Source organism: Canis lupus, chromosome 3 (assembly GCF_011100685.1).
Source record: "Canis lupus familiaris isolate Mischka breed German Shepherd chromosome 3, alternate assembly UU_Cfam_GSD_1.0, whole genome shotgun sequence".
Lineage (NCBI taxonomy): Eukaryota > Metazoa > Chordata > Mammalia > Carnivora > Canidae > Canis > Canis lupus.
Genome location: NC_049224.1, coordinates 40,033,092 through 40,046,285, shown reverse-complemented (window position 1 = coordinate 40,046,285; position 13,194 = coordinate 40,033,092). Strand labels below are relative to the sequence as shown.

At 46.6% G+C, this 13,194-nt stretch overlaps 1 protein-coding gene and 1 pseudogene across 3 annotated transcripts in view; one reads left to right on the top strand and one right to left on the bottom strand.

The window, feature by feature from the left end:
• Positions 1-13,194, bottom strand: part of PCSK6 (proprotein convertase subtilisin/kexin type 6) — a 185,269-nt gene that overhangs the window by 85,763 nt on the left and 86,312 nt on the right. For all 3 annotated transcript variants that reach the window (XM_038532633.1, XM_038532634.1, XM_038532635.1), the window contains exon 7: positions 752-924. In XM_038532633.1, the coding sequence (XP_038388561.1) occupies positions 752-924 (173 nt within the window). The remainder of the gene's footprint in view (positions 1-751; positions 925-13,194) is intronic.
• On the top strand, positions 4,333-4,714 carry LOC607092 (annotated as a pseudogene).

Below are 13,194 nucleotides of genomic sequence, written 5' to 3'. Positions count from 1 at the left end.
CCACTTGGCTTATAAGAACTGGGTCATCTCCAGATCCCTCTCTCCCCTTCCCCTGCAATTTTGACTCCCAAGGATCCAGAACTAATGATCACAGAGTGACTGTGGGTAGGCCTCCTGGCCAGAAGAGGAGAAGCCTGCCAGCGTCCTCTGCTTCCCCTCAGTCAGTCAGTGGAGAACCCATGCTTGGATGTTTGCTCTGTTTAGTCCTTGGTGAGGCACTACCCAAGAAATCCTAAACATGTTAGGCTGTGTGCTGGCAGTGAGGTCAATAAGGCCAAGACTTCCTGTTCAGTGGCAGGGGTGGGATGTTGGGTTAGTGCACAGTCCATGATGGACACAGGAAGCTCCATGGCTGGGTGTTTCTCTGGGCAGGTGGTTCAAGGCCCAGGACACTCCTTCTACCTACACAGTTCAGGTAACAGGCCAGGTAGTTAGACTAAGACCCCTACTGCCCACCTGCACACACCCCTTAGTTGGGGGCTGTCAGGCTTCAAGGCACAGAGTCCTGGGCTTGGTGGGTGACCAGCTGGCACTTGCTGGAATAGCCATATTCTCTACCAATAGTTTGGTAGAGAGCCACTTCCCTGAGCCCCGAAATGACTCCTCTATCACACTGGTTGAGGCACAGCAGAGCCTTCCTAGTCCCACTTTAGGACTCTGGCCTGTGTCGCTCTAATTTTTTTATTGTTAAAATTTTTTTTACTATTCCCCCCACCCCTGAGAGATCCACCGTAGCCCGGATGACTCACACCTTTTTAATGCCATACTCGAAGGCCTGTTTAGCCAGTCGGCCAGGCCCATCCACCGTCTTCCCGTCGTCGTCTGGCCCCCAGCTCGCGCTGTAAATGTCGATGTAGTTGGGTCTGATGCCCAGCGACTTGGCCTCAACCACATCCGTCACGTCGCCGTCCAGCATACGGATGCCTGAAAGCACACAAGGGGGCTCCGTGCACACCTGCTCTGTACTTTTCAGGGCCGCACACACTGTGACCCTGGGGTGCAGGGGACCCCGGGTGCAGGGGCACGGCCGGGTAGCCCCACACAGCTCAGGAATCTGCCAGCGTCATTCTGGAAAACCCTTCTCCCCATCGTGTGCCAACCGATGTGAAAGAATTCAAATGACATCTGGGGCCATGTTGTGGCATCCCCAACACATGACATCAACAAAGGAAACAGAATTGTTTGGAAAATACAGGATTTAAACAGTTTCCTTGGTAGCACGATGTCACTCTGGCATTGAAAAATGGAACATAATATCATTATTACGACGATTATTTTTATAATAGAACTCTGGAGTCATTTCCAACTTTCCCTGCTGTCAATAGTTTTGTTGTTTTTTTTTTCCTGTTTCTTATGTCTCTCTCTCTCTCTCTCTCTCTTTTTAAAATATTATCATCTCTGATTTGTAACTAGGAGTTTTTAACCTGGAAGACAGAAGGCCATACTGTAGCCCATCAAGGAGGAGCCACCTTATATCTCAATGTGCATTTAGGTTCTGTATTTCCCAGGGGGGTCTTTAGATGCTGGGGAGTACCACTTCAAGAGCACCCTAAAAGGAGAAGGAGGGAGCCATGAGCCTCTCCCAGTGCCTACCTCCTCAGCTAAGGGTCCCCGCCTACCCCACACCCAACATTTGCCTCCATTACTGATCACACTCTGCATCCAGCAGGTGTGATGTCCCTGGGCCTGACCCAGAGAGGTGGTCTCAGTGATGCTGGCCCATGACTGGGAAGCAGAGATAATGAAAGCCACCAGCATGTCCTGCTTGGACACTAGTAAATATATAAAATCAATCCTCTTGGAGACTCAGAAAACTCCAGGCCAAATGACCCTGGATCAGCACTCTAGGTGACTGCTCCACCCCCAGTCACCCTGCTCAGAGGCCCCCAAGGAGCCCCTCCTCCACTAGGCCAAGCTCCATGTGTGCAGTGGCCATGCCAATGAATTTTCAATCTTGAGCTATTTAAGACATAACAGAAAAGAGGAATTTTTCTGATTATAAGCATCACATATGCTCTTTGCAGAAAGTTTGGAAAATAGAGAAGTAACTAGTGATAATATTTTGGTTATTTTCTTCCAGTACTTTTCTTTGGCCACAGCAGGCATTTTCTCTCCAAGTTCTTTTTTTACCACAGAACTTCATACAGAACATTTCCCTGCACCATTAAAGACTCCTCTAAGACACGATTGTAAATGGTTGCAGCTTCCCCTCCTTTGCACCCCAGCCCTGGATGCAGTTTTGTGGAGCTTTGCCTCCCTGAGCAGAGAGGCCCCTAGCTCCCCTAGCCTGGACTGGATCTATTTGTGCAGAATCCCAGAATCTGCATCCACATATAGCCAGTATGCCAAAAATAGAAACTCTGAATACAAATGATTTTAAAAGACACAACAGTGACTTTTCCCCAGGATGAAAAGAGATGGTACAGGGCTCTGGCAGGAGGAACCACGGGAAGGAGACTCTCTGAGGGGACACCCTCCCCAGGAGCTCAGGGACAGATGTTTTATATAAATTCAATCTTTCTGTCCCACCCTTTAAACTGTAATTGTAGAGATGCTCCACTGTCACTTTTGGTGGAGAGTGGAGAGGCAGAAATCCTGAACACATAAATTTCAAATGATGCCTAATCTCTCAGCCAGTAACACATGGATTGTAGATGAACAAATAAAAGTACTTTGTGATTTGTCGGGGTGAGTCGGAACTTCCTACCTACAGAGCACGTGAAGATGATTTAAATGCAGTAAATTCTTCCACCCTATCATGCTGCCCGGTTCTGAAAGGTTCAGGTTGCCCTGAAGTGTTCTCCTTAATGCCTGCCCTAACTCTCATGGTCCCTGTTGTGAGCTGAGAGAAAAAAGGTCAGAGGCACTATACAGGGTCCCTGGGAGGCCGAGTCAGACAGTCACACTTTAGGGCATGCCATCCCTAGCAAACCAGAAACTCCTGCTCCCAAAGTCTGGAAATTGTACTCAAAATCGGTATCACAGAAATTTATAGCAGTGAGAGTGAGGTCTGGGAGATATCAGTTCAATGACAGTGTCGAGAGCCATTTGGGAGTGTCAGCCAAACCGGCACAGGTGGTGACAGAGGGTGGTGCTGGAATCATTGGAAGAACCATCTCTTTATGGCCCGAAGGCCTTGACAATGATAAGTAGAAATAAATTTTAGCTTCAATGCTCTCTGTTCTATTTTCCAGCTCCTCATCTATTTCCCTTCCTCCCTTTACTACCTGCAGTGGACTGAATATGTCTCCTCAAATTCACATGTTGAAGCCCCAACCTCCAGTATGATGAAGGTAGGATTTTTAGCCGGTAATTAGATTTAGATGAAGTCCTGAGGGGGGTGCTCCCATGATGGGCAGAGTGCCAGTATGAGAAGAGTCAACAGAGAGCTTGCTTCTTCTGTCTCCACCACATGAAGACACCGAGAAGGTAGCCATCTTCGAGCCATGAAGTGGACCGTCACAGGGGAAGAGAATGGGTTGGCATCTTGATCTTGAACTGCCGTCACAGGGGGAGAGAATGAGTTGGCATCTCGATCTTGAACTTTCTAGCTTCCGGAACTATGAGAAATAACTGTCTGTTGTTTAAGCTCCCAGTCTGTGGAATTTTGTTATGGTAGCCCAAGTGGATGCAGACAGGATCTCAGCTGTCTGGCTTAGGATGGCCCCTGGAAGCCACCACTGTGCAGGCACAAAGATGGCGCCACATGGCAAATGGATGTGGATGCCTCTTCACCACTGCCAAGGAGAGGCCTGTGGAATAGAGCCCTCCCCCACACTGTGCCTTGGAGGGAGCAGGAGGGTGATGGGGCATGCCACAGGTGACAGCCCTGCCGGGACCACCAACTAGTGATGCAGGGAATTTACCTCATGTCACTAGGCCACCATTTCCTGTAGGTCACAGTGATGAAAGTTACTGTATCTACAGAGGTGCCAGAAAAACTAAAAAAGATGATTAAGGTAAAATGCCTGGCAATAAGCACCCAATGTGCATGTTAGTTGTTAATATAAACCTGCTAATTCTTAGTTTTCCCATCTGCAAAAAATGGGAGTGAAGACATCAATTTCCAGGAGTTGTTAATTACTTTTTACCTTTATTTTAAAAACATATATTATATTGATATGTATGAAGGATCATATGTTACATATGTATTAGTGATAAAGTCTAAAAAAATAACTGACACCCATGAACCCTCCATCCATTCAATGCAAATATAAACCTGACTGATTGGGGTCTCTACCCACACCCTGCCCTTCACAGAGGAAACTCCTCCAAATTTTAGATTATTCTTTTCATTGCCTTTTAAAAACTAGTGTTTCTTTCCAACTAGGGCCCGGCAGAATGGCTCCCGCAAAGAAGGGTGGTGAGAAGAAGAAGGGCCGTTCTGCCATCAACAAGGTAGTGACCAGAGAATACACCATCAACATTCACAAACATATCCATGGTTTCAAGAAGCGTGCCCCTTGGGCACTCAAAGAGATCCGGAAATTTGCCATGAAGGAGATAGGAACTCCAGATGTGCGCACTGACACCAGGCTCAACAAAGCTGTCTGGGCCAAAGGAATAAGGAAAGTTCCATACCGTATCCGTGTGCGGTTGTCCAGAAAACGTAACGAGGATGAAGATTCACCAAACAAGCTCTACACACTGGTTACCTATGTACCTGTCACCACTTTCAAAAACCTACAAACTGTTAATGTGGATGAGAACTAATCGCTGATTGTCAAATAAAGGTATAAAACTCAAAAAAAAAAAAAAAAGAAATAAAAAATTAAAAAAACTAGTGTTTTAACACAATTGTACGCTTCCTTGAATAATATATATGGCTTAGTCTTGCTTGTACTGGGAAACAATTCCTTTGTTGGTTATACACATTATAAGTATCTTCTTCCAGTTGATACGGTCTTGTCTTCTCACTGATTATGCTGCCTTTTGACAGACAGGGATACTTAATTTCAATGGAGTAAGAAGAACTTCCCTTTGAAGATCAAGGGAATTATGATAGGGGTTAAACTTATCCAAGTTCATTGGCATCTCTTATGGGGTTCCTTTCTCCCTCTTAGAGGTGAGGCAGAGCCATGGTCATATCATCTCAGGCTATACCTCCTCTTTTCTGATTTCTGGGTGGACACGAGGAATCAGGGTGATCTGAAATGTTATCTTTTTTCTTTTTTTTTAGATTTTATTCATTTATTCATGAGAGACACAGAGAGAGGCAGAGACATAGGCAGAGGGAGAAGCAGGCTCCCTGTGGGGATCCTGATGTAAGACTCAATCCCAGGACCCCAGGATCATGACCTGAGCCAAAGGCAGACGCTTAACCACTGAGCCATCCAGATGCCCCTGAAACGTTATCTTTCTTCAGTCACTGCTCTGAGAGCCCAGGGCCTCCTATGTCAGAAACACTAGGCCCAGGTGTGGCTGACTCAGCCACCAGCCCAAAGAGAGGGGCCATAAGCCATACAGGACACTGGCCTTGTGGTGTGGCAAAGGTGTGGCCTCTGGCAAGATAAAGAGCAACTCGCAGCAGCAGGGAGGGGCCAGGGATCAGAGAGTCCTGGGGTGGGATCTCAGCTCTGCCTAACCTTGGGCCAAGAGCTCAAACTCTCTGAGCCCTTGTTTTCCACCATGATTACCTGGCAGAGTAGTTGAGAGGATTAAATATATGTTGAGGCCACAACACCTAGTGCTGTTTGAGAAACGGTGGCCTTGTTCTATATGCCCTTATATTCCACCGGGTGCTTGCCAGGGCAGGAGAAGACCCTGCCAGCCACACAGGCAGCCAAAATCAATTCTGATGTTCTAGTGCCAAAATGTAACCTGCTGTTCTAGACCTCTCCATACAAATTATAGGTGTCGGAACACCTACTTTTAAAAAAATTTCAGTATAATGAATGTACAGTATTATATTCACTTCAGGCATACAATATAATGATTCAACAATTCTATGCATTTACTCAGTGCTCAGCTACTACTTTTGAACAAGAAGAACAAGAGGCCAGAAGACATCAAAAATACAGTAAAAAAAGATGACCAGAATAATTTCTCAACACCTCTCACGCTGCTTTTCATCATGGAAGAAGAGTGACTGATGTGTGAGGAAGAAAGCATAATGTCTTTAGATTTTAATGAAGCATCTATTTTTCCCAACACTGACAATTTGCCAACAAAGAAAAGGTAAATATTTTCAATGAAAACCTGCTGTTCCAATATTAGCTTTAAATGTGAATGGTTTTCTGGAAATGCCAAATTGAAGAAAAACAGTAATCATTTCTCTCATGAAAAAAGAAAGATCCATTTACCATAAACTGTCAGGTACAAAAAAAAAAAAATTGGGGCAAGTTGTTTGTATGGCAAATTAGCTCTGGGTGGTGGTGCACTGCAGGTGTGCTGGGTTCAGAGCTCACAGTAGCAGGACAAATGTGCTCCACTGGTCCGCCCTGAGGACCAGGCTATGGGAGGAGCACTGAGGAAAAGGAAGATGGTGTTTTCCAGGAGCTACAGGATCCCATGAGTTGGGATCAGAATGTTCTCAGGGCTCAATCCCCACCCAGGCAGGCAGCCCTGGAAGGCACAGAAGCTACATCTGAGAGCAAACCATACAGGCTTGCCTCACTTTAAACAACATATGCTTTCCTATAAAACCGCCTGGACCCAATAATATTTTACATGCCCTGGAGAACTTGCTGAAATGAATGATTTTACAAGTCTCTTGGTCAAGTGTAAATAACCAGCCGTACTTTTTTTTTTTTCCAGAGTGACCTGTCCTTCCTCCCCTCCTCTCCCTGCTACTAATTTATAGTGCAACTTTTGAAATTACAGCCTATCGACATGCAGTTGACATGCAGTTGACCCTGTAAAGCAGCGCAAGACACAGCCTTTCCCCTGAACTTTCCAAGGAAGCTCAATGTTAAAAGGCATGGCAAGGTCAGCATGCCTAGATTCAGAGATAAGTTCTTTAAGGAGGTGTTTATGCTAAAATGAGGCCATCTGGGTGGGCCCTAATCCAATGTGACTGGTATCCTTATAAGAAGAGGACATTTGGACACAGACAACACCTAGACCAGACCAAGTGACGAGCATGGGAAGACTCAGCAAGAAGCATCCATCTGCAAGCCAAGGAGATAAGTCTCCCAAGAAACCAAACCTGCCAATACCTTGGTCTTGCACTTCTAGCCTCCAGAATTGAGAGAAAATAAATTTCTGTTGATGAACTAAAAAAAAGAGAGAGAGAGAGAGGAACAAGGAGAAGAACACACACACACACACACATACAACATAAGTAGTCAGTTATCAGCCCAGGTTGTTATCTCTGGAGGAAGGCAGGGGAGCAGGACATGCTGAGCCCACTTTTGTTTATTGAAAAGTAATGGATTTTGCCTTTAGCAAATGAATGGCAATGCAAGAGCAATGAACAGCAACAAGTAAAATTAGATTGTAGCTTTCTGAGTGTGATAAATAGGCCTCCCCAACAAATTTTGCTCATTAATCCTGAGTTTATTTTAATATATCCACAGAGAATTGGTTTTGGGGGTTTTTCTGTTGTTTTTTTCCGTCCCCCCCCCCCCCCCCCCCCCCAAAGATTACAGTACATTCTGTTCTAGCAGCAGCCATTCTGGGCCAAGTGAGGTTTCAACAGTTGTTTAGAAATGTTACAAACCTAAAAGGTTTTGGTCAACTCTACTTATTGCCTAAGACTGTAACACACTCTGCTCTCCGATCTCTGAATATGCTCACACGTGACAGCCTTATTCTACAAACCCCAGGGAGCTGTGGTCTGCTGGGTTGTCAAGGCACATCTATGTTCACCATTGTTATGTGAAATGCTTAGAGACCACTGATTGAAAAGCAAGCCAAGTCTCTCTTGGTCTCCTGCTCTGTTCTTGATCTCCTGATAGAGCCAGGCTATCTCCTTCCAGAGCAGAAAGAAATGCAGCTGTAGCCAGTGCTATACCACCAGTAAACTCATGGGCATGTTTACAATGCCCATGTCAATGGACAATGAAGCCCATGTCAGCTACGGTCTTGCTTTAACCATGTCATTTTTTTTTTTTAAGATTTTATTTATTTTGAGAGAGAGAACGCACACAAGTGGGGGAAGGGCAGAGGCAGAGGCAGAGGGAGAAGCAGACTTGCACTGAGCAGGGAGCCTGACACCGGGTTCTATCCCAGGACCCTGAGATCATGACCTGAGCTAAAGGCAGATGCTTCCCCTACTGAGCCAAGCCCCCCAACCATGTCTTTTATTTTGTTATTCTGATGCTCTGACCTCTTAGGGCCTTGTTGTTGACTCTGGACAGACTGACACCTTCATACCCCAGGGCTAGACAGTTCCTCAAAATAGTAAAGCACTCTCCCAAGAGGCATGCCTTTCAGAGGCAATCCAGAGCCCACACTTGCAACTGCCTCCTTTATGGAGCTCTCGGGCTCTGGGATCACCCTCCAACTACTCTAATCACCCCACGACCAGGTACCAGACAACTAGGGACAGCCCTTCAGCCTCAGAGCCCACTGAAATTATTCAAATGAACCAATCCCAACTCTGCTTCCTCTGCCATGCTCACTCCTTCCAGAAGAAACCACTACAAAGACCATTCAGCCCATGCCTTCTCTTGCTCCCTCTGCCTGCCCCCTCTCCTCCCCACCAGCCCTGATGCTTGGCCTCCAGGCCTCCATGGCTTGGAGTACTCTCTTGGGAACTGTGAGTGACAAACTCTGTTCGATGACCATTGTCTCCTGATCTGTTGGCCTCCCCAGGCCTAAACAATAATGAAAGCTATAGCTTAAAACAGGTCACTCTTTCATAATTGGGTTCTGTTGATTTTTCAAAAAATGGTTAAAAACTAGAAGAGCTCAGTCACTGTCTTGAGATTTGAAATCTAGACTGGCTGTCTTAGGTCTCCCGACCAAGGAACAGGGGCCAGAGAACAACAGTGGATCACCTAAAGGCACCAGATATTCAGGGAGAGTTGGCGGCTTGGGCCACTGGACACGACAGCATGCTTCTGAGCCAGATGGGGCACCCATAAATACACTCTGCGCATGCGGGGAGCAAGGGACCCTGATGGGATGTTCACCTGTGATAGAGTAAGGGAGCACATGCCCTGAACTGGCCTCTGAAGGTGGTAGAAATAAGATATTCAAATTGGCCACAAACAAAGGCCACCGGAGGAGGCTCAGCCTGTTACTTAGACTTGAAAGCACATCTCTCCCTGTCTTTCTCACATACACCCGGAAGCAGCTAACATCTCATCCAGTGTCTGTGAGGGCAGTCTCCAGAGCCCAGATTGTGTGCCCCAAGACATCCAAGAGCCAGTCTCATCTGTCCTGTGGGGATGACTGCAGGAGGGTGGTTTGGGAGGCCACAGCTGCCAGGGAGACATAGGGGTGAGGCAGCTATGGCTGCTCTTGTCCATTTCCTCCTTCCCCCAGCTACTGCTTAGCCTAGGATGCTCAGATCCAGCAGGCAGGAGACTCTGATGACAATGTGGAGGTGAGAACCAGGGAGGTGGGGAGTCCCAGCTCCTATACAGTAGCTGCCCACATTAACTAAATCCCATGCACCTCCCAATGTGTCTCAAATCCTACTGCAGTCGAAAATATACTTGGAGCCCTTGAAGATTAATCTGTAGCTTAAACTATCCTCTTCAAATGCTCACAAGCCTAAACTGCTTAATGGAAACGCTAATGAGACTGAGAATTCTGTGACTCAGAATTAACATAATTAACTAATTTATGAGCCCGGACTAATTTAGCTGTTATGCACTTAACATTTTTGTGTTTATGAAAGGAAAAACATGATTCAGCTCCCCAATCAAAATATGGAATAAAAAGGCCAACGGAAATTTGGCTATTGCTCTTTTTCAGTTTTCCTTCCCAGAACCAGAGTAAACACATGCTGAAAAGATGCACGTACTTCTTGCGGCCTGAGAAGGGGAGCTGTTCTGTTTCTAAGTACCTGCCAGGCCCAAGGTGGGGTGTCCTCACAGCCTCCAGCTGCCCTGCTCCCTTCCTGCCTGCCCAGAGTAGCCTTGGGATCTGCTTCCCAGGACAGTGGTGCTTCTCCATGGCTAGAAGCAGGTGTGAAGTACCCAAAAAACACCTGTCCCAGGTGACACTCATCTGGCCTCAGGAAGATGTCTGAATCTTGTTAAGCATCACATGTGGGAGGCTTGCTGAAAGCACGGCACCTCCTCACGTTAAAGGGGCAGGGGCTTCACTCCCCTGCCTTACAGGATGCTGGGATGCCTCCCCCCGCACCAAGCCAAGAATACCCTGATGCAGTGGCCAGGCTCAGACCCTCAGCACACAGCCTGGGAGACTCCTTCATGTTCCTGAGGACAGAAGGAAAGGCTTTGTCCCATGGAAGGTAGCTTGTAGGTGAGCTGCTCTTGCTGCTGAGCCACTGGCAGCCAAGGCTGAGAGCTGCCCACCACCCACGCCAACAGGAAGCACAAGGGGTGAGAGGGATGAGCATGACACAGAATGAGAAGAGGGAAACTGGGGCAGCCCCAGTGGCGCAGCGGTTTAGCACTGCCTGCGGCCCAGGGCGTGATCCTGTGTCGGGCTCCATGCCTGTGTCTCTGCCTCTCTCTCTGTGTCTCTATGAATAAATAAAATAAAAAGTTTAAAAAAAAAAAAAGAGAAAGAGGGGAAACTGCATAGGAAGGAATCTTTTAAAAGAGTAAAGAAAGGTGTACTGGCAGGGTTTTTTGTTTTGTTTTTGTGGTTGTGCACTGGATTCTTTATTGTAATGCAAATGTAGATTAAGCTTCTTTACTTGCTTAAGGCATCCATTATAAAGAGGAGTCCACTTCAAAGACTATCTATGGCAAATAAACAAATTGCCAGCCACAGTAGATAAAGGGTCAGGCCACCTTCCCCCTTCACACCACCCCCCTACCTCCATCCAGGCTCCTTTGTTTTAGAGATCTTGGTTGATTATTTTGATGACTGACCATTTGGGCCACTTGTCTTTTCTCTTCCCAGCACTTGAAATTCCCACTCTGGTATTTTATATTTTCACTCTCACCAATAGAGTGAGCCCATGGATCCCCAGGTCCCCATCCTCCACCCCAAAGAAAGCAGACCCTCCTCCCCCATACACACCACCTGTGCATGCAGTCTCTCTCTGTACCTATGACCTTGCTACGTGGCCCCCGGTGCTGTGTCATTTTCAGGTTGTCAGTAATAATATGTTTTCCAGTTTCCTGATATCTGTTGCTGAAGGCTGTGTTGCAATCGTAATAAGAACCACAGGGGTTGGTCCAGTTCTAACATCAGTTCAGAAAGGGGAGGAGGCCATGCAAAGCTCACCTGGGGCCTATAGCAAATGACTGCATTAATTGGCTGAAATGGGCACAAAACAAAAGGTTACATGAGAAGAAAGGCTAGAAACAATAACCACTATCCTTTGTCTCTGCCCTCCTATGTTATTTCCATCATCAGACGAAGGTCGAAAAGCCTAGTTTATTATATTTTAGGCTAAGAATGGGAAACAAGGCCAAAATTGTGTTTAGGAGGAAAATGAATTTGGTCGAGGAAAAGAATACACACGCACGCCATGGAAACTTCCTTTTGCTTCTGTTCCTGCTCCCAGGGCTTGGTGGCTGCTGTCCTCATCTAATCACCACTATGTCCCAGCACTAGAGAGACCCCACTGCAAAGGGACAAGCCAGGCTTCAAGTCAGCAGGCCTGAGTTCACATCTTGGCTCTGCCTCCTAGCAGCTGTGTGAGCCTAGGTGTGGTAGGTGATCTCTCTGATTATCACTTTTCCCTGGTATGAAATGGCAGTAATAATTCCAACTCAGGATCGTTCTGAGGATGAGATGCCAACAGCTAGTGGTGAGAGCTGTTACTATCATCACAATAAAAACACTAAGGAGAGTGGACCATGACAGAAAACTGAGTACTCAGTCTATCTCTCCTTGGGGCCCAAATCCTCAGAAATAACATAAAAAAGAGAAGAAAAAAACCAACAAATCCATAACAGCCCTGGAAAATGAATCAGAAGGTGAGATCTTTTGAGGAATTGTGGACAGACAGCAAGCAGATAGGATCAGCCAGTAGGAGCGATTCCAGAAGTACTTGACGCTCCCAGGTGTGGTGTGCAAGGACAGGAGGAGCCCCTGAGCAGGCCTAGGTGTGAGGAGCTAAGGAAGAAGCAGGTTAACTGCCTCCCCCTTCAGGGTGAGAGCAGATGAGTAGCAGCAGGCTCTATTCAAACACTAGGGTAAGAGGGTCCTGAGGCCAGAGAGGTGGGACAGTGCCTCCCAGGGCCTAGGGAGTCCCCCCTCCACCCCCACTCTGCAACATTATCTAGCAGCAGTTCCCTCCCCCTCCCACATCATAGACAGACTGCTGCCATCAGGCCTGACAACCACCACAGCCAAACAAGGATCTGTGAGCACAATCACAAATGGATAACCAATGATCAGTAATTAGGGGGAAAACCAACATCAAGAAAGAGAACCACCAAATTAAAAAGCTAAACAAAAAAGACAATAAGATAAACCCAAGGAGATATGGTTAATGCAGCAAATGGTAAAAAAAATTTAAAGTAAGTATTTGTTAATATCCTTCAAATGATATAAGAAAATACTACATCTTATTTTTTTTTAATTTTTTTATTTATTTATGATAGTCACACACAGAGAGAGAGAGAGAGAGAGAGGCAGAGACACAGGCAGAGGGAGAAGCAGGCTCCATGCACCGGGAGCCTGACGTGGGACTCGATCCCGGGTCTCCAGGATCGCGCCCTGGGCCAAAGGCAGGCGCCAAACCGCTGCGCCACCCAGGGATCCCAGAAAATACTGCATCTTAAAAAAAAAAAAGAAGCAACTAGAAGTCACTTCGCCCCATTCTTTTTGCCAAGAAAAGCGAAAACCCTGGACTCTGTGTAAAAAAACAAACATAAGACCTGAAAGGTAGAGAGAAGGCAGCAGACTATCTAGGGATCTTGGGACCCAAGGAACAAGATGGTGAGTTCCCCAGGATTGTCTCTCCTATCTCCAGACTTGGAAATGGAGCTGCTGGCAACCTGAAAGTACCAATGGGAGCAGACCAAAAAATAGTCCCCCAAAGCCTGTTCCCTCTAGGCAAAGCACCAACGATGGGCAACAAAGCAAGAAAGAACTTTTTCACACAATAACCACTCCAGCCAAACACCAGAGACAACCTTGTGGCACTATCCC